The 22,955-nt window shown below is 39.4% G+C and overlaps 1 protein-coding gene across 14 annotated transcripts in view; it reads left to right on the forward strand.

Moving 5' to 3' along the window:
- Positions 1-22,955, forward strand: part of eng (endoglin) — a 160,268-nt gene that overhangs the window by 109,085 nt on the left and 28,228 nt on the right. For all 14 annotated transcript variants that reach the window (XM_051931595.1, XM_051931600.1, XM_051931597.1 and 11 more), the window contains exons 5-9: positions 11,928-12,090; positions 15,459-15,618; positions 17,017-17,125; positions 19,856-20,191; positions 22,449-22,670. In XM_051931595.1, coding sequence (XP_051787555.1) covers positions 11,928-12,090; positions 15,459-15,618; positions 17,017-17,125; positions 19,856-20,191; positions 22,449-22,670 — 990 coding nt within the window. The remainder of the gene's footprint in view (positions 1-11,927; positions 12,091-15,458; positions 15,619-17,016; positions 17,126-19,855; positions 20,192-22,448; positions 22,671-22,955) is intronic.

Genomic DNA, 22,955 nt, shown 5'->3' on the forward strand with positions numbered 1-22,955 from the left:
GTATGACGAGAAAAATAAGTCACTCAGCCTAGATCCAATAAAGCTAAAAAATAATTAAAAAAAAAAATTACAAGTTAAAAATAGACAAGCCACATAAAATAAAATGTGTATGTTTTAAAAGAAGTTATATATATGTATGTGTATGGATATGTATGTATATACAGTATATATGTATGTATGTATATATGTATATGTAATGTATATATATATATATATATATATATATATATACCTGTATATATATCCATCCATCCTTTCATCTATTATCCAACCCGCTATATCCTAAATACAGGGTCACGGGGGTCTGCTGGAGCCAATCCCAGCCACCACAAGGCACAAGGCAGGAACAAACCCAGGGCAGGGCGCCAGCCCACCACAGTATATATATATATATATATATATATATATATATATATATATATATATATATATATATATATATATAGGGGGGTGCAGTGAGGATGTACGCCTGATGAGCCCAGAATTAGGGTGAAACACGTGTCGCGTACTCTTTGCATTATTTGACAGTAAAACTATTTCAACTATTCTATGATCTGCTTCTCGCAACTGAAAGAGGGCACCGTGGTGGATGTTAGCCGACTTGCTGACCAACCACAAGCGTTACCTGGTAGGTAACCACCCATACAATCAGATTGTGATTCAGACTATGAATGCCATGAATATATATATATATATATATATATATATATAATATGTGTGTGTGTGTGTGTGTTCAGTATACAGTATATTGTAATATATGGACTATATATATAAAAATGGCGTCAACTTGGTCAGCCATAAATCAGTCTGTCTGTTCCTATATGCATGTATATTGTACAACAAGAAGTGAGTGGAACTTGTAAAGGGCTGGGGTCTGCCCACGTACCCCAATTTAATAAGAATGAATTCCAAGGAAAAATAAGAAAAGCAAAGTCCAACAGAAACTACTGGGTGTCTGTTGCATGTTTGCCGGCTCTTTTTCCTTAGTAAGGAACGTCTCCCATGGAGATGCATCCTTCTCAGATGCTGGGTTTGTTAGTGATTGTCGACTTCCAGTGTCTTTGTTCTTTTAAATAGGTCTTGGGGTAGAAGAGGGAGGACCTCCGGGTGAAACCAAGAAGTAGCATCAGAACTCATCCTCCAGACAGCTGATGATTTAAAAAAGGAGGAATGAGCGGTTGCAACCCCTCAGGCACTTGGGGCGAAGGTGTCACCTTACTTGTAGATGCTCCCTGTGTGCATTAATATATACAGTATATACACAGGGTCCTCCATGATGTTTGGGACAAAGACCCATTTTTTCCTTGATTTCCTCCTCTGCTCCACAGTTAAAAATTACAAATCAAGCAATTCAGACTTGTGATTAAAGTGCACACTGCAGACTTTCATGTAAGGGGATTTGCACACATTTGGTCACCACACGTTTTCTGCACAATTCCCCCCATTTCAGGGCACCTTAATGTTTGGGACAATTGGTGTCACTGGTGTTATTGAATACCTCAGGTGGGTTTCATGGCTTCATAAGATACCTCGGCTTGCTTCTACCCTTTGGAGTCTGTAGTTGCCACCGTTCAACTTCAGGATAAGAGCTGTGCCAGTGAAAGTCAAAGAAGCCATCATGAGGCTGAGAAACAAGAACACAACCTTCTCTTCTCCATCATTTTATTCTACATATTGATCTTAGTTTCCTTTGTCCAAAGAAAAATGTTTCAGAACTGGACAAGCTTTTTAAAAAAACATTTTCTGTCAAAAGTTGAATCTGCTCTTCCTATGCTTGAGGCTTATTGGTGGTCTGCACCTTGTGGTAAACCCCCTGTCTTTACTTTCATGAAGCCTTCTCTTGATTGTAGACTTTGTCAATGATAGGCTGACCTCACAGAGAGTGGTCTCAGTTTGGCTAAATGTCATGAATTGGTTCTTCTTCACCAATGGCAGAATTTTGCAATCATCCAGCACAGTTGTCTTCTGTGATTTTCCAGACCTTCTGGAGTCACTGAGTTCACCAGTGTGTTCCTTCTCTTTAAGAATCTACCAAATGGTTGACTTGCCCACTCCTGGTGTTTCTGCTGTCTCTCTGAAGGGTTTGTTTTGTTCTCTCTGTTTTTTATTTGCATGGACAACTCTTTGGACCTCACAGCTTCCAAATGCAAATTCCACACTTGGTAGACCTTCTACCTGCGTAATCGTTAATGAAATAATGAGGGACCTGCTCACACCTGGCTGTGGAACAGCTTGTCAGTCAAATGCCCACATAGTTTTGAGCCCCTGGAAATGCGGGGGACCATGTATAAAAATGGCTGTCGTTCCTAAATGGCTCATACAGTATCTCTGTTAAACTTTTTGGAATTAATGCTGAAAGCCCACAGCTTCAATCATGTAATGATATCTTCATTTCAAATCCATTGTGGTGGCATAGAGAACCAAAATTACAAAAACCTGTGTCACTGTCCAAATACTTCTGGACCTGACTGTGTACAAGTGGAAAGTCTCTGAAATATAACAAGAAGCCCCCTTTGACTGCAGGCAGGACTGATGAAGTGACAAAGGAGCGGGCCTAGAAATCCGAAGGTCAGGGAGTCAAATACCATGACTGACTCCCCACAGTGACCATGAGCGGGTCATTTAACGGGCATGTCGCCCAGCTGTATAAATATTGCTTTTGGGAAAAAAATTCTATTTTTTCAGTGTGTCTGTGGCTTGGGGTGATGTAGGGTGCTATATGAAATAAACACTGCAGCTTTGTCAGTGGCGTAGCTAGAGTCCAATTTGCAGCCCTCCAACATTATCTGAATATGTTAACCTATTTAAATAGAAAATTAAAATGACGTATAGAGAAAAATTGAGATACATTTTGCATAGTGTGATAAAAACACAGACCAGACATCATAAAAAGGTTTGGGGCAGCCACCCGTATAATATCCCTGGCTGCAAAAGGTTTTTAAATTGACAGAGATGTTGGCAATACTGAGTCCAAAACAGAACTGATTTCTTGGTGGTAAGATGGCGGCTTTAAAGGCCCATATAGGAAGTGATGTCATCAAGGGGGCCGGACCTGGAAGTGACTTCTTCTGAAGTACTGGAACCTGGCAGGATTTCTCACGAATGGTCTGCGGGGAACTGAGAAAGACAGTTAGTGCACCCTGCCGCCCCCCTGCTCGGATGTGGTATTACTGTTACTTAAGCCCTTCAGCTGCCTCCTACTTGCACGTGTGTGACAATAGATTTATTCATATATAGAGAAACAGCAATCATTTTTCACAAATAATTATTTACAGTCATATGAAAAAGTTTGGGAACCCCTCTCAGCCTGCATAATAATTGACTCTCCTTTCAACAATAAAGATAACAGTGGTATGTCTTTCATTTCCTAGGAACATCTGAGTACTGCAGTGTGTTTTCAGAACAAAAATTTTTAGTGCAGCAGTATTTAGTTGTATGAAATTAAATCAAATGTGAAAAGCTGGCTGTGCACAAATGTGGGTCCCCTTGACATTTTGCTGATTTGAATGCCTGTCACTGCTCAATGCTGATGACTTGGTTGGATGAGCTTGTTATGCCTTGAACTTCATGTGTCCAATCATGAGATATAAAGGTATTTAAGGTGGTCAATTACAAGTTGTGCTTCCTTCCCTTTGACTCTCCTCTGAAGAGTGACAGCATGGGATCCTCAAAGCAACTCTCCAAAGATCTGAAAACAAAGATTGTTCAGTCTCATGGTTTAGGGGAAGGCTACAAAAAGCTATCTCAGAGGTCTAAACTGTCAGTTTCAACTGTAAGGAATGGAATCAGGAAATGGAAGGCCACAGGCACAGTTGCTGTTAAACCCAACAGGTCTGGCAGGCCAAGAAAAATACAGGAGCGGCATATGAGCAGGATTGTGAGAATGGTGACAGACAACCCACAGATCACCTCCAAAGACCTGTAAGAACATCTTGCTGCAGATGGTGTATCTGTACATCGTTCTACAATTCAAACATCTGTATGGCAAGGTGATGAGAAAGAAGCCCTTTCTGCACTCACGCCACAAACAGAGTCGCTTGTTGTATGCAGTTGCTCATTTACACAAGCCAGATTCATTTTGGAACAAAGTGCTTTGGACTGATGAGACAAAAATTGAGTTATCTGGTCATAACAAAAAGCGCTTTGCATGGCAGGAGAAGAACACCGCATTCCAAGAAAAACAAATTTGGTGGAGGTGCCATCATGCTGTGGGGCTGTGTGGCTAGTTCAGGGACTGGGGCCCTTGTTAAAGTCGAGGGTCGGATGAATTCAACCCAGTATCAACAAATTCTTCAGGATAATGTTCAAGCATCAGTCACAAAGTTGAAGTTATGCAGGGGTTGGATATTCCAACAAGACAATGACCCAAAACACAATTGGAAATCTACAAAGTCATTCATGCAGAGGGAGAAGTACAATGTTCTGGAATGGCCGTCACAGTCCCCTGACTTGAATATCATCGAAAATCTATGGGATGATTTGAAGCAGGCTGTCCATCAAATTGAACTGAACTGGAGAGATTTTGTATGAAGAATGGTCAACAATACCTCCATCCAGAATCCAGACACTCATCAAAGGCTATAGGACGACAGCGTCTAGAGGTGTTAGATTTGAAAAGGAGGCTCAACTAAGTATTGATGTCATATCTCTGTTGGGGGGCCCACATTTATACACCTGTCTAATTTTATTATGCTGCATAGTACATATTTTCTGTTAATCCAATAAATGTAATGTCACTGCTGAAATCCTACTGTTTCCATAAGGCATGTCAGATATTAAAAGGGAGTTGCTACTTTGAAAGCTCAGCCAATGAGAAACAAAAATCCGAAGAATTAAGAGGAGTTTCCAAACTTTTTCATATGACTGTATAAGCATCAATGAGACAAGAATATAGTATAGGCGCTCCGATAAGCCGTGTTCTAATTATAAGTTTAATATAATTACACTGTGAAAACCTGAACCAGTGTAGTGTACAAGTGACAGGTGGGGACGTTTTCTGTGCAGAGCAAGAACGCATTGGGCTTGATAATGAAATGAGATTATAAATTGTAAAATAGTTGTTTATCTTCCTGGAAATTCTTATCGGTGTAATGTTACGTTTATTTTTGTCTGATGCCATCACAGGACAGTCTGAAAATTATTTTTGAAGCATTTGTGGATAAAAATCAAAGAATTTTACTTTGTTCATTCATGAGTGATATTTTTTCCGAACCCTGCTGCTTACACATGAATTGTACTGAGCCTTTTGGCCAATAATGCTGCCCCTAAAAATGCGCCCCCTCCGCCTTCCCCTAGCTACGCCACTGAGCTTTGCCAGGGTTTACTGTAAATCCTGTTTAGCCTTTTGGGATTCTGTCATCTGTCTGTCTGTCATCAGTCTGTCTGTCTAGCACCCCCCGTCTCTGTTCAGATTGGCTCAAATCGTTCACTCCCGCCAAGCTGGGATTGGTGACTGATGACCAGCTGTTCCCCGCTGACCAGCTTACTTCAGGGCCTTGCAGATTCACTCTCGTATCTGACAGAAGATGCAGCGTAACTCCCGGTCCAGGCTTTGATCTTGTCACGTCTGGTCTGCTGCAGCTTTCTGCTGTTGTCACCAAGTCATTGCAGGTGATTCAAAATGTTCAACCAGCCGATGCGGGCACGTGTGATCCCTTTCTTCAGATTACTGCAATGGGCTTCCTGTGGAGGGGCATATTAAGTTCAAATCCTTGACGCTTGTCTACAGAGTGGTCAAAGGGTCTGCAATTACAGCACCTTGCAAAAGTATTCACCCCTTTTCACTGTTGGGCATCCTCCAGAAAGAGTAGGGTGTGTCCTGACATTCTGGCTAAGTTGCCCACCATGGCCTGGTTTTGTCACATTACAACCTGGAATTCTAATGGATTTTTTGCGGGGTGGGGTTTGCATCTTTTGATTGACACGACATTCCTACCACTTTGAAGGTTGTGAAGCCCAAGGGGTGCGTACAGCCCCGCTAACCCGACACAGATAGGCAGGACTCGAGTTTGCCACGCGGCTCACGGTTTACAATATTTAAGTGGGGCAGCACTTTTACCGAGCACAGCACACAAGGGAAAGCACAAAAGTACCAAAGTACAACTATACAGTCCAGCTCAGAAGCCTTTCCTCCTCCTCCTCCTTCTTTTCTTCTTCCTCCTCCTTCTTCTTCTTTTTCTTCTTCTTCTCCTCCACCACCTTCCACCTCCACTCCTGACCCAGACAAGCTTTGTCTGCCAACTCTGACTCCCCGAATGGAGTGAGGCGGCTCCTTTTATTCATGTCCCAGGGAGTGATTCCAGGTGGCTCATCAGTATTACTTGGGGTCACTCCAAGGTGTGCTGGAAGTCCACTATAGGGCTCTGCAGCCCCCCCTGGCAGCCCCCACAGAACTCAACAGGGCTGCACCAAACACCAGCTCCCAGCATACCCTGCAGAAATCCAGGGTGCCACAACTGCCCAAGAGGGCTGCCCTCTAGCGTCCCAGGGGAGGTATTGCCTCACCAATAATAATAATAACAATAATAATAATAATAATAATAATAATAATGCTCTCTCTTCCCCTGGTCTTTCCATTCCATTGGCATCCCAGCCAGGTAATGGTCATGGCCACTCGTCACAAGGTGCAAAATATTTTTTATTGGTGACACAAATGATAATTAAGACTGGAAAAGCAGAAATCCTGAGTGTACATCAGTCTTCACCTCCAAAGTCAACACTTTGTAGAGCCCCCTTTTGAGGCAATTCTAGTTGCAAGTCTCTCGTTGAATGGATCTGTTGGCTCAGCACACTGGGACTGTCACCCACTCCTCAAGGCCAAACTGCTCCAACTCCTTCATGGTGTTCAGCCATCTTCAAGTCCCGCCACAGATTCTCCATTAAGTTTGAGGTGCGGGCTTTGACGAGGCCATTCCAAGACATTTCAATGTGTCACTTTAGCAGTTTGTTGAGGGTCACTCATTGTCCTGCTGGGAGGTGAATCTTCATCCCCGACTCAATTCTCTGGTCGAGTCTAACAGAACTACACTATAATTAGTCCAATCAATGTAGTGAGAAAAGCGTTATCTGAATGTCATGTCTTCATCTTTTATTGAGTAACATCAATCCATCGACACTTCTCACACCATACTGTACTTTCCTGCGTCTCTGTGATGTTTACACATTCTGTCTGCGTCGTCGTGGGGTTTTCTGTGGTCACCCACCTGAAGCTAAGTCTGTTCAGGCCCATCCAGTGCTTGGATGGGAGACCAACCAGGAAAAGCTTGAGTTGCTGCTGGAAGAGGTGTTGGTGAGGCCAGCAGGGGGTGCTTAACCTGTGGTTTGTGTGTAGATCCCAATGCTCCCCAGTGCAGTGATGGGGACACAGTGCTGTACAAATGGCACCATCCTTCAGATGCGACTTAAATTGAGGTCCTGACTCTCTGTGGTCTCTGAGCATCCTTCATCAAGAGCAGGGTGTATCCTGATATCCAGGCTAAATTGCCCACCACGGCCTAGTCATTCAGACCCCCTTATCACCCCCTGACTCTAATTGACTATCTCTCTCATTACTTCACCATCTTACAGCTCACTAGCCTACTAACAAAAAAAAAAATGGCTGCCACCGCCCCTCATCCAGGTGGGCGCCACATATTTATGGCTCCCTTATGTCACCGCTTTGAGTAGTGAGAAAAAACACTATATAGAGGCACTAATGTATATAAATAAAATGTACTATTATTATTATTATTATTGTTATTATATAAATACAATGTACTATTATTATTATTATTTTTATTGTTGTTATTATATGAATAAAATGTACTAATTATTATTATTATTATTATATAAATAAAATGTACTATTATTATTATTATAAAAATTGAATTATTATTATTGTTATTGTTATTATTATACAAATAAAATGTACTAATTATTATTATTATTATTGTTGTTATTATACAAATAAAATGTACTATTATTATTATAAAAATTGAATTATTATTATTGTTATTGTTATTATTATTATTATTATACAAATAAAATGTACTAATTATTATTGTTACTATTATATAAATAAAATGTACTATTATTATTATTATAAAAATTGAATTATTATTATTATTATTATTATTGTTATTATATAAATAAATGTACTAATTTTAATTATTATTATTGTTATTGTTATTATATAAATAAATGTACTAATTTTAATTATTATTATTGTTATTGTTATTATTATTGTTATTATATAAATAAATGTACTAATTTTAATTATTATTATTGTTATTGTTATTTAAATGTACTAATTTTAATTATTATTATTGTTATTGTTATTATATAAATAAATGTACTAATTTTAATTATTATTATTGTTATTGTTATTATTATTGTTATTATATAAATAAATGTACTAATTTTAATTATTATTATTTTTATTGTTATTATTATTGTTATTATATAAATAAATGTACTAATTTTAATTATTATTATTGTTATTGTTATTATATAAATAAATGTACTAATTTTAATTATTATTATTGTTATTGTTATTATTATTGTTATTATATAAATAAATGTACTAATTTTAATTATTATTATTGTTATTGTTATTATTATTGTTATTATATAAATAAATGTACTAATTTTAATTATTATTATTGTTATTGTTATTATATAAATAAATGTACTAATTTTAATTATTATTATTGTTATTGTTATTATTATTGTTATTATATAAATAAATGTACTAATTTTAATTATTATTATTGTTATTGTTATTATTATTGTTATTATATAAATAAATGTACTAATTTTAATTATTATTATTGTTATTGTTATTATATAATAACAATAACAATAATAATAATTAAAATTAGTACATTTATTTATATAATAACAATAATAATAACAATAACAATAATAATAATTAAAATTAGTACATTTATTTATATAATAACAATAATAATAATAATAATAATTCAATTTTTATAATAATAATAGTAGTACATTTTATTTATATAATAGTAACAATAATAATAATAATAGTACATTTTATTTATATATTATAAAAATTGAATTATTATTATTGTTACTGTTATTATTATTATTATGTAAATGGAATTATTATTACTATTGCTATATAAATGTAATTCATTATTATGATTATGCCTATGTGCTTTTACCTTCGGGGTACTCTGGCCTCCCCGAAGGCAGGCAGGTTAATTTGAATGGCAATTCCAAAAGGGGGGGGTAAAGGGTTGGTGGGGGGAGGGTTTGTGATAGGCCGGTGCCTATTGTTGTCCTGCATTGCATCCAGTGCTGCTAGGATAGGCTCCGCAAGCCTCAATTACGTGAAGTAGGTTTGAAAAGTTTATGTTACAAGGCAAATAGAATTTAGGATCTGAAAAAAATTAAATCTCCACTAGGGATGCATGGGTGGCATTACAGTAATTTGGAAAAGCTGTTCCTTCAGCCTGACTTTAGAGGAGGTTTTGAGGAAATCGGTCCAACTTCTCTTATCCAAATCTGGACAGAGGCCAATTTGCACAGCCGACATTTAGCAACAACAGCAACAAAAAAAAAAAGAGAGAGAGAATTTGTCCGTCTGTGGGCCCTGCTGACGCACACAAGTTAAAAAGGTCTCACTTCCTGTCCCCATTCAGAGGAAGCAAAGAAAAAAACCTTGGCTCCAGCGCGGCCGCTCAGCAGGCTGTTTGGCTGTCTTAGGAAAATAAATACAACTTTTCAAGTCAAGTGAGTTGAACACAAGCATCAAGAAACAAAAGGAGACGGTTATTCAGCAATGGGATGGGAGGAAACCGAACAGAGATGACTCTGGCATTCGAACATAAAGACTAAAAATGGATCCCTGCTGATTCATAGGACTCACTGAAGATTTTTTAGAAACACTGCTGGGGACAAGGAATTTGGGGCGGGGGTTGGGGGGGTGGACTGACACATTGGGATTTAGCAAAATCACTGAAGCAGCACTAGAAAGTCAGAGAGAGAGAGAGAAGCACAGAGTGTGCGTTAATGAAGTTAGATGAACTCCAATGAAAGTACGAGGACAATCACCCCATCCATTCATTAATCGTCATAAGCCAGCACAGGGTGGGGGGGCACTGGGAGTCTATCCCAGCATCAGGCAGTCCATCACATGATGAACTCCTACCAGTTCACCAGACCTGCATGTCTTTGGACTGTGTGAGGAAACAAGAGGACCCAAAGGGAGAACATGCAAACTTCATGCACTGGGCACCCGGGATGTAAACCTCAGTCTCCTTCCTGCAAGTCCGCCATGTGGACAATCGAGCAACTTCAACATGAAATGAATATTTGCAGATACCAACCACTGCCTGATGGCTCTTGAATCCACTTGAAGTTCTGCTCATGGTGCTCTCTCTGTGCTATCCCCAGTTTCTATCTATCTATCATATAGTGCCTTTCATATCTATCTATCTATCTATCTATCTATCTATCTATCTATCTATCTATCTATCTATCTATCTAGTGCCTTTTGTATCTATCTATCTATCTATGTATCTATCTATCTATCTATCTAGTGCCTTTCACATCTATCTATCTATCTATCTATCTATCTATCTATCTATCTATCTATCTATCTATCTATCTATCTATCTATCTATCTATCTATATAGTGCCTTTCACATCTATCTATCTATCTATCTATCTATCTAGTTCCTTTTATATCTATCTATCTATCTATCTATCTATCTATATAGTGCCTTTCACATCTATCTATCTATCTATCTATCTATCTATCTATCTATCTATCTATCTATCTATCTATCTATCTAGTGCCTTTTATATCTATCTATCTATCTATCTATCTATCTATCTATCTATCTATCTATCTATATAGTGCCTTTTATATCTATCTATCTATCTATCTATCTATCTATCTAGTGCCTTTCACATCTATCTATCTATCTATCTATCTATCTATCTATCTATCTATCTATCTATCTATCTATCTATCTATCTATCTATATAGTGCCTTTCACATCTATCTATCTATCTATCTATCTATCTAGCTATCTATCTATCTATCTATCTATCTAGTGCCTTTTATATCTATCTATCTATCTATCTATCTATCTATCTATCTATCTATCTATCTATATAGTGCCTTTTATATCTATCTATCTATCTATCTATCTGTCTGTCTGTCTGTATAGTGCCTTATCTATCTATCTATGTTTGTCTGTATGTCTGTCTGTCTAGTGTCTTTCATATCTGTCTGTCTGTCTATCTGTCATATAGTGCCTTTCCTCTCTATCTATTATGCCATTAGAGACCCCTGATTTTAATGCTGTGACTTTGCAGTTTATTTCAGAGTCCCACAGGTGTTCCAGATTCTGTAATGAAGTGCCTGCTGGATCAGCTGTCGTGCTCATGCGGTTTTCTTAGCCACATTCCCAGAATTAAAAACATGTCCGGTGTTTCCACATAATTTGGTTTACATTTACATTTCCTTATTTGGTTAATGCCTTTATCCGAGGGGACTTGCAACATTTATCATACAATTGATGAAGTTTCTTCTGCTTTTCCAAAAGGAGCCAAGGCAGTTCAAGTGTTCCCCCATGTCATCCTCAGAGATGTGCAGGTTAGGTTAAGTGCTGACTCCAGGCAGTCCCCGTGTATGTGAATGGACTCTGAAGTGGACTGATGGCACGTTCGGTGCTGTTTCCTTCTTTGCACTCGAGGCTCAGGCCATCTTTGATCTTAAGTTAGATTGTGTGGGTTTGAGAATGTTCTGTTCTTCTGCTCCTGCTGTTTTACATTTATAGAAATCGGTGAACTCTTCTTCCTGAACAGTACTCTGTTTGTGAACATACTGGATGTTCTGCTGTGTGGTACAGAGGTGGTGGCCGTGGCCCAGTTAAATATTTATTGTTTTTTTCTTTTTGGCTTTCTTGTTGTAGATTGCATCTCCTCTCATTTTTGCACTTCATATGGATGTAAAAACACAAGAGCTGCCTGACAGCAGCAACGACCTCCTCAAGTGGGCTGAAGAAAAATTTGGGGGTGTGACATCGTTTTCTGAACTTGTGAACCCTGAACGGCTAACTGTCAAAGATGCAAACAGTAAGTATTTCTTAGGATTTTCAGTGCTTTTTTTTTATTAAAAAAAAAAAAAAAAAGAAAACAGACACGGAAGGGCCGCTTGTTGTTGCCTTAATTCCTTCCATCCAGTTCACAGCTGGGGTGGCACAGTGGTAGTGCTGCTGCCTTGCAGTAAGGAAACCAGGGTTTGCATCCCAGTCCACCCTGCATGGAGTTTGTATGTTCACCCCATGTCTGTGTGGGTGTCCTCCCACAGTCCAAAGACATGTAGGTTTGGTGAATTAGCCCTACTGTGTTCACCTTGCAATAGACTGGCGCCCTGTCCAGGGTTTGCTTCTGCCTTGCACCCAATGCTAGGTGGGATAGCAAACCCCAGTAGCCCAGTTCAGCACTAAGCTGGTTAGAAAATGACTGACTGACAGTTCACGGCTGCCGAGATAATCTCTCGAGACCCTCACTGGCATTGCTAGAAAAGATGGCCTAAAATTTTTCACTCTTTTGCCCAGGCTTAGTGGTTTAATAATAATAATAATGTGCCCTGAGCATGGGAAAGGCGCTATATAAATAATATGTATTATTATCATTATTATTAAGACAATCTCTCGAGACCCTCACTGGCATTGCTAGAAAAGATGGCCTAAAATATTTCACTCTTTTGCCCAGGCTTAGTGTTTTAATAATGATAATAATAAAGTGCCCTGAGCATGGGAAAGGCGCTATATAAATACAATGTATTATTATTATTATTATTATTATTAAGATAATCTCTTGAGACTCTCACTGGCATTGCTAGAAAAGATGGCCTAAAATATTTCACTCTTTTGCCCAGGCTTAGTGTTTTAATAATGATAATAATAAAGTGCCCTGAGCATGGGAAAGGTGCTATATAAATAAAATGTAGTATTATTATTATTATTAAGACAATCTCTCGAGACCCTCACTTTCATTGCTAGAAAAGATGGCCTAAAATATTTCACTCTTTTGCCCGGGCTTAGTGTTTTAATAACAATAATAATAATAATGTGCCCTGAGCATGGGAAAGGCGCTATATAAATAAAATGTATTATTATTATTATCATTATTATTAAGACAATCTCTCGAGACCCTCACTGGCATTGCTAGAAAAGATGGCCTAAAATATTTCACTCTTTTGCCCAGGCTTAGTGTTTTAATAATGATAATAATAAAGTGCCCTGAGCATGGGAAAGGCGCTATATAAATAGAATGTATTATTATTATTATTTTTAAGACAATCTCTCGAGACCCTCACTTTCATTGCTAGAAAAGATGGCCTAAAATATTTCACTCTTTTGCCCGGGCTTAGTGTTTTAATAACAATAATAATAATAATGTGCCCTGAGCATGGGAAAGGTGCTATATAAATAAAATGTATTATTATTATTATCATTATTATTAAGACAATCTCTTGAGACCCTCACTGGCATTGCTAGAAAAGATGGCCTAAAATATTTCACTCTTTTGCCCAGGCTTAGTGTTTTAATAATGATAATAATAAAGTGCCCTGAGCATGGGAAAGGCGCTATATAAATAGAATGTATTATTATTATTATTTTTAAGACAATCTCTCGAGACCCTCACTGGCATTGAAAAGAAGGCCTAAACTATTTCACTCCATTGCCCGGGCTTAGTGTTTTGTAAAATATAAACGTTGAACATTATTCAAGTTATTGTCTGTTTTTTACCTGCATTTTTTATTACTCTTTAATTTAATATTTTTTGCTGCTGGAGTATGTGAATTTCCCCCTGGGATTAATAAAGTATCTATCTATCTATCTAAATGGACCCCTGTGCAGGACTTATTCCAGTATTGCGCCTGCTGCCACACTCTCATACTGGATTAAGTGGGTCCGTGAGATGGGATTTGGGGGGTCGGGGGGAGCAAGCTAATATTGGTAATTGAAAATTTTCATTTACATGGTTAAAAGAAAAAACAACAAAAAGAAGCCATAATGTGTAATCAATTCTAAGCTCTCCCTTAAACCGATGTCACGTTATGCAACTTTCAGCCGTTGGGTGTGTCAGATTTGCTGACTGCCGTTGTTGATCTTGTTGCTGGACCGTCACACAGCTAAAAATCGATGGGCATGTCCAAAACACAGACGTTCTTGTTATATGCATTGTACTTCCGGAGGAGCATCTGATTGGTTGTCGCTGTGGTGCACACACAGCCCAGTCAGTCATGGCTGTCCGTCAATCCAATGATGATGATGTTCATCCATTTGTCCATCTCCATCACTCCTGTGTGTATACTTGTGGGAGAACAGGCCAATTTGGGAATTTCCATGGTGATGTCTTGCTGTTCTCTTCTCCTCTTGTTGATGGGTCTGTTGTTGTTCAGCATGATGGACTCCTTTAATTACTGTTCGTCTCCAAAGCACGTGGCCCCCAGCAAGTGTCTCAAGCTTGCATATGTGGAATGGAGCTGGCCTCAAGAGAACATTTCAAGTAGTCCTTCCATCTTTTCTTTGGTCCACCTTGAGGTTAGGATCCTTCAGCGAGTTCACCATCCAATACAATATAATACAATACAATTTATTTTTGTATAGCCCAAAATCACACAAGAAGTGCAGCAATGGGCTTTAGAATACAGGACTGTCTAGGGGAGCAGAGACTCATCCATGCGGATAACGTGTCCGGTCCAGCACAGGACATATCTGAGCATCATGGCCTCAATGCTGGTGGATGAGCAGTGTTCCAGAATTTTAGCGTGTGGATCCCTGTCCTCCCAGGTGATGCCCAGGATCTTCCAGTGTCATCATTTCTAGTGTGCAGATTTGCTTGCCGTAGAGAGTCCAGGCCTCTCCTCCATAATGGAGTGTTGATCTACATACCACCCTGTGACTTACCACAACCTTAGTTGCCATGTGGAGATATCAGTTACAGAAGACACACTTGTCAAGGTGGCCGAATGCAGTGGAGGCCAGTCGGAGGCGGTTCGGTCTCCTCAGTCGCTAGATATTAGGTGGGGGAAAGACTTGTGTGTTGCTCAGTGTCTGTGGGTGGGGAACACACTGCCCACCCACTCTGATTAAAGAGAAAATCAAACCATGGACTAGCTGGACTGAGTCACTCATTATTCCACATTATGGAAATTGCCTTCCAACTCGCTAAAAGAGGGCTACACCTGAAAATCGCTGGAAAAGTCGTCTAATGTGACATGGCCTCAAGTTTACTCTCTTTGGAGAGTTAATACTCAAATACTGAACAGCCTTCAATTGCTGACTGATGGGGAGTTTAGTGAACTTATCCCTGCCCCTTTTTTATTTATTCATTGACTGTCCCCTGCCCATCCCATAACTGTCACTTAGAGTCTGCCATTTTATGTCTCTCGCAAACCTTACTTCCTACTTTTTTATTACTTTGTACAGTGGACTCCGGAACTTCAACCTGTGAACTACAGCCAGATTTTAGGATGGGAGAATACTTGGAAGTCGTCTACGCCTTAAGTGTAAAGGTCTGCCACCACCATATCCAGCAAAGGATGAGGAGAGCGCATATAATAAGTGTAGCCAAGGGACTTGAAAACAGGTACGCTTTCTGTGACATTAGGTTTTATTTTACAGCTGCATTTACAAGAAACAAAAAAATATCTTACCTGTTAGAGCAAAATGTAAAGCCTTTTATTGCACTTTGCATCTGTTACACTGTAGCTCAGGTGAGTGAGGTGACTGTCACCATGGACCCCACATGATAAGCGAAACCTCAAGTTGTGTTTTCATATGCTGGGGTTAGTGAAGGGTGGAATAGTATGAATGCAGGGGGGTCCACATCAATGACAGCCCTGGGTGGTCTCATAACACAGAAGAACCGTATAAGAAAGAGCAGAGCAGAATCTTTTAATCATAGGAGACTGTGCTCCTTTAGGGTAGGTAGCAACATCCTTACCATCTTCTTCACCTCTATGATGGCCACTGCGATTAATCCACAGTGGTGCACTGGGCTAGTGATGACACTTCAAGACAGGCCCACCGAATCACAAGCAAATTAAGAAGGCAGGCTCAGCACCCTGGACCCCCTGGATGTCGTAGTGGAGCAGAGAATGAAAACAAACCTGAGTGCCATTACGAACAACGCTGCACATCCCCTCTGTGACACAACAACACTGAGAACTTTCAGACAACAGAAGTGTGTCAAGAAACACAAAGGGGGTCCTTAATAACAACTGCAATATGACTTTATAACACCTCACTGGGGTTCAAACTGCTCATTTGATGTTTAGCCAAGTCAGAAAGCTCTCTTCTTCTTAGTCAATGTGGAATGTAATTGAAATTTGTTTTTTGTCATAATATACTAATATTTAGTTGTTTATTGTTTGTTTATAACAGCCAAATCTCACCTTAGGGACAAATAAATGCTCTATCTATCTATCTATCTATCTATCTATCTATCTATCTATCTATCTATCTATCTATCTATCTATCTATCTATCTATCTACAGTATTATATATTGCCTTTCACATCTATCTATCTATCTATTATATAGTGCCTTTCATGTCTGTATATCTCTTATATAGTGCCTTTCATCTCCTATCTATCCATCTATCTATCTATCTATCTATTACATAGTGGCTTTCATTTCTGTATATCTCTTATATAGTGCCTTTCATCTCCTATCTATCTATCTATCTATCTATCTATCTATCTATCTATCTATCTATCTATCTATCTATCTATCTATCTATCTATCTATCTATCTATCTATCTGTCTGTCATATAGTGCCTTTCATATGTAAATCCCACATCATGTCATCCAGTTGAGTGGCGTATTCTTTTAACATTCAGCCTGAAGGATGGCTTCTCAATGTTTTTTGCCTATATCTCTTGCTAGCCATTACATTTTAATGGGTTTTTTCCCCCTTGCGTTTTAAAATTGAACCTTTATGATTTTCACTCTTGCCAATGATGAAATGTCCCATTGTGTTTCAGGGTGATTAATGTGGATGTGCTCTCAAGGATGGCACCACTCCTCATCCTTCAAGGGCCAGCGACAACAAAATGGTTCATCACTTTTGACTCCAATGACTGTCAGGTCATAGTAAGTAAAGTAAAATGCACTTTTGGCAGAATCTGGAAATGAAATTATGGAAAATACGCTATGTTGCTGTCCCCTGTGTTTTATCTTTTTAAACCGGATTAAGTAGGTTCAGCAGAGAATTCATTTATTTTTCCTCTTCTCACAACTTCTCTACAATAAATCACAATATCTCAGCAATTAATTATTTTTAAACCTGTGTAATAAACTGACCTAATAATCTCACAACTTGATGATTATTCATCTCCTACTCAGCCAGATGGACTCATACACATAGGAGATGACTAAGAACTTCTTCTTCTTCTTTTCCCACTCCTATTTCCAACCTTCTCCACACAGCTCGGCCCTGCACCTTCTCTCCAGTCAGGCCCTTTTGCTTCAGATCTTCATCCATCCACCTCCATTTTTCTCATCCCCAGAACTGTCATTCTTATCACTCACATATTCCTTGTCGCTCCTCATCACATGTCCGTACTACTCCAACCTTCTTTCCTGTGCTTCCTTAGATTTCTCTCCCACTTTTGTTGTACCTCTGATTGTCTTATTTCTTATTCTGTCCATCTTTGTATCTCCACAGATCCATCTCAGCATTTCTGCCACATTCAACTTCTTCACTCCCTTCAGTGCCCATGTCTCAGCTCCACACATCATTGCTGGTCTTATGACTGTCTTATAAACCTCACCTTTAACCTTCACCTTAACTCTTTGATTACACTCCTAATAGTCCTAACAACTTATTCCAATTGTTCCATCCACACTGTACCCTCTGTATGTTATTCTCCATCTTGGACTACTACTGATCCTGGATCTTTTGACTTCTCCACTCTTTTCAGCATGTCTCCCTGCAGGCCAGCTTCTGAATCCAAAACCATCATTCAACCTCATATGTTCTGTCTGTTTCCTATTTATCTCCAACCATCTATCTTTCAAAGCTCTTCTCCATTCTTCTTCTCCACTTCCTCTTTTCTGGTGCTACACAACACAATGTCATCAGCAGAACGCCTGAGCCAGGGGGAGTGATTGATTGGTCTTTTATGACACAGCTCAACACATCCATAACCAGATCACAGAACTAAGGACTCCCTGGTACAGACCTCCTCTATCTGAGATCTTGTCTATCATCTCAACACTGCTTTTAACCCGAGTCCTCACTCCCTCATACATATCTTGGACAATCCTTATACACTTCTTTGGTCTTCCTTTCTCTCTCCTGCACTTCTAGAGCTCTTGACATGGGACCTTCTCCATATCAATAAATGACATATGCAGTCCTTTTTGTTTTTCTTGATGCTTCTCTATCTGCTGTCACAATGCAAAGACCACATCAGTTGTTCCTCTCCCTGGCATAAAGCCAAACTGCTCCTCCCCTATGGCGGTCTCTTCCCTAACTCATTCCCAAATGATATCAGATGTATCCCTCTATAGTTCCCACAGTCCTTAATGTTGCCCTTCTCCTTATAAACGGGTATAATCCCACTGTCCCTCCACTCCTCTGGTATCCTCTTTTGTTCATAGATCTTCTGCATTGAACCCCAAAACACATTTTCTCTCTCCTCCTAAACTCTTCCACAGTTCTGTTGGTAGTCCATCCAGTCCTATTGTCTGTCCATCTTTGTAACTCCAGACATCCATCTCAACCTTTCTTCCACATCTAACATCTTCGCTCCCTTTAGTGCCCGTGTCTCAACACTACATATTATTGTTGGTCTTCCCACTGTCTTAAAAATGTCACCTTTAACCTTCGCCTTAACTCTTTGATCACACAATACTCCTAACACCTTCTTCCAATTGTCCCACTCCTCTGGTATCCTTTCTTGTTCATAGATCTTCTGCATTAACCTCCAAAATACATTTTGTCTCTCTTTTCCTAAACCTTTCTACAGTTCTGCTGGTAGTCCATCCTGTCCTGTTGTCTTTCCATTTTTCATTCTTCTCAGTGCCTCCTCATCCACCTCCACTTTCTTTTCCCCAGAACTGTCATTCTCATCACTCTTGTGCCCACATATTCCTTGTCGCTCCTCATCACATGTCCATACCACTTCAACCTTCTTTCCTGTACTATCTTAGATTTCTCTCCCACTTTTGTTGTACCTCTGATTGTCTCATTTCTTATTCTGTCCATCTTTGTAACTCCAGACATCCATCTCAACATTTCTTCCACGTCTAACTTCTTCGCTCCCTTCAGTGCCCATGTCTCAACTCCACATATCATTGCTGGTCTTACCACTGTCTTAAAAACGTCACCTTTAACCTTCACCTTAACTCTTTGATCACACAATGCTCCTAACACCTTCTTCCAATTGTCCCACTCCTCTGGTATCCTTTCTTGTTCATAGATCTTCTACATTAAACCCCACAACACATTAGCTCTGTCTTTTGCTAAACTCTTCCACAGTTCTGCTTGTAGTCCATCTGGTCCTGTCGTCTTTCCATTGTTCATTCTTTTCAGTACCTCCTTTTCTTCCTCCCTTATTATTCTTGGTACTAACTCTTTGTTTGGGACTCTATCCCTAAACACTACCCTTGGATTTCCTTCATTCTACAGCTTTTCAAAGTACCTCTTCCATCATTCTTGATCCTATCATGATCACTCAAGACCACACACACAGGAGATGATTAAGAACATTAAGCTGAACGGCTTGTTTGTTTTCAAAACTGTTTTCATGTTTGTAAAATAAATGACGGTATAACTAAAGCAGAACTAACACGGTTTCTCTTTTATGTCCCTTACAGAGTAATACCCCTGTCAGCATTAAAGGGTTAACAAATCCCTTAACCACCAATTTAAGTGACACATACAGCAGCTTGGTGCAGCAGGTGCCTTCATTAACAAACTACTTCAAAGAAATTGCCATCTCTTACACAGAGATACAAAGCGCACCTTCACATCTAAACGTGGAGGTCAAAACCGAACCCGCAGAACCTTCTTCCACCAGAGCACCAACATCTGCTCTGAGCACTGCCAGGAATGAGGAAATGATAAGGCTTGAGTTCTACCGAACCAAAGAATTCAAATTCCCTTTGACTGAGTTGAGAAACCTGGATAGCAGGGAGACGCTCTATGCAAAGGTAAGATGCCGACAAGAAGCGATCACCTTCTGAGTATCCCACCGCCGCAAATGAAATGAGAGTGAATGGTGAGGAAGAACCCTTGATAATTTAACTCATGGAGTTAAGGATTCACTTATAATTCTACATGCAGAACTAGAGACATGATGGACAGAACAGCACATGCCAAGGTGCGTCTGACTTTTTATCTGGAGCGCCACCCCTTTTATATGTTCTTCATCATCATGCAATGGTGGCATGATGCTACAGTGCCGTGATTCAATCAAAGTCCATTACAGCCTTCCTAAATTGAGAGTCTGCCAGTCCCTCAACTCAATTGTACTTCCTTGGTGAGAAAAGAAGTTGGTTCTCAGCTCCCGGTGGTTGAAATAGAGCAAATATGCAGGAAGAAGTGCAGGCCTTAATAAATTTGATTCTTTAAACATTATTCAAATAAATAGTGCCGTAAACGAAAGCAAATGAAGAGTGAACACAAACAGGTACTGCTAGATCTTCAGTCTCCCCAGATGGCCAATTTGTTGCATTGCCTGAAGTTTCAGCAGTAGCTCAGAGCATTCTTGAATTCTCTTCCTCCTCCTTCTTCTCCTCATTCTTCTTCTCATTCTCTTTCTCCTTCCTCTTCTTCTCCTCCTCCTCCTTCTTCCCTGCCTTGTCCTTCTCCTTCTATTTCTGTTTCTCCCTCTCCTTCTTTCATTCTCCTTCTTCTTCCCCTCCTTTTTCTTCTTCTTCACCTCCTTCTTCTCCTCCTCCTCCTCCTTTGACTCTCCTCCTCCTTGTTCTCCTTTTTCTTCTTCTCATTCTCTTTCTCCTTCCTCCTCTTCTCCTCCTTCTCCTTCTTCCCTGCCTTGTCCTTCTCCTTCTATTTCTGTTTCTCCTTCTCCGCCTTTCATTCTCCTCCATCTTCTCCTCCTTTTTATTCTTCTTCACCTCCTTCTTCTTCTCCTCCTCCTTTCACTCTCCTCCTCCTTGTTCTCCTTTTTCTTCTTCTCATTCTCTTTCTCCTTCCTCTTCTTCTCCTTCTTCCCCATCTTGTGCTTCTCCTTCTTCTTCTCCTCCTTCTCCTCCTATTTTTCTTTCTCCTCCTACTCTTCCTTTCATTCTCCTCCTTCTTCTCTTTTTTCTGCTTCACCTCCTTCTCCTTCTTCTTTTCCTCCTCATTCTCCTTCTCCTTTGTATTCCTCTCCTCTTCGTCCTCCTTCTCCTTCTCATTCTCTTTCTCCTTCCTCTTCTTCTCCTCCTTCCCCCTTGTCTTTCTCCTTCTTTTTCTATTCCGCTTCTATTTCTCTTTCTCCTCCTACTTTCATTCTCCTCCTTCTTCTTATCCTTCTTCTTCTCCTTTTTCTTCTTCTTCTCCTCCTTCTCTTTCTCCTCCTCCCCCTCCTCCTTCTCCTTCTTCTTCTCCTCTCTTCTTATGCAGATCAGCTCTTTTATTGATCTTATAAAACTCCTTATCCAAATTTCATAAAACTAAAATCCTGTTTCCATACTCTGCTGCTTTACCTCACGATTCTGACATCATAAATGGGAGCCAACTTAGAAACAGGATTTGAAAGTGCACAGTGGCAGCAGTTTGATATTATACGTTCGATTTAAACTTGTTTGTTCTTTTCTTCTTATCAACAAGAACATGAATCACCAAACAATGCCTTGGACTTACAACATAGCATAGCCAACAGAAGTGCAGATTAAAGGGAAGAAAACGGCAGGTGCAGGACCATAGGATGCTAATGCAGGAGTTCATAACCTGAGATCCATGGACCCCTAGGGGGGTTTCAGGGGGTCTGTGAGGGACAGATAAAAACGAACATTTATATTCACTATACAGACCGCTACTGTTGATTTAGAGTAGCTGTAGTACTGATGTTAGTATAAAAAGTAGTAGTAGATCTGTTTTAATTTGCACAAGGGGATTGTATTTCATAATTATAACGAGTGGCCATTACTTTTTGGATAACAAAAATGAGTGTTTTTTTTAGATTGTTTACTTTAAAGTTTAATAATACTTTATGTATGTCATTTATGTAGGAGACAATCAAATCTCGATAAATAAAGTACATTATATCCATTGCATGCAAAGTGATGTTTATGTGAATATTTCTGGGGAAGGGGGTCCACGGCTATCGTCAGATTCTTCAAGGGGTCTGTGACTCAATAAAGTTTAAGAATCACTGCACTCAATGACAGCAGAGCTCATTCCTTGATGCTTTCAACGCCATTGCCAAGTGGCAATTCCATCTCTTGCTTTGTCTCCCCACAGATTACCAAAGATCTTAAAATGGTTGAGCTTGGGATAAAGCTTTTCAATTGCTCAGCCACGATAAACAGCGATCAGGTGAAGAATGTGAAATTTACAAAGCAAGCATGTCCACAGAAGGGCTTCTCAAGCACATGCTTTACCTTCTCCTTTAATGACATCCTAAAGGAGCCGGGACGTTACTTTCTAGACCTTGTGTGCTGTGTACAGACGTGTTTCGGGGAGGTGAGTAAAAAATGTTTTTCTTTTTTTTATATTGTGATTTTTATTTTTTTGTGTCACACTTCTTACATTTGATATTTCAATAGCAGTAGAGTGTTGTACTGTGTTAGCCATAGATTGATACAGGAGAAAGTAGAATGAAATGACACCTTTTATTGTTTAACTAAATAGATTACAAATGCAAGCTCTCGAGGCAGTTAAGGTCCCTTCATCAGGCAAGGTACTTCAAGGCAACCTTGGCTGGGTGGCGTAATAAATATAATATCATGTACTGTACTTGTGTGTAAA

The sequence above is a fragment of the Erpetoichthys calabaricus genome, chromosome 9, assembly GCF_900747795.2.
Source record: "Erpetoichthys calabaricus chromosome 9, fErpCal1.3, whole genome shotgun sequence".
Lineage (NCBI taxonomy): Eukaryota > Metazoa > Chordata > Cladistia > Polypteriformes > Polypteridae > Erpetoichthys > Erpetoichthys calabaricus.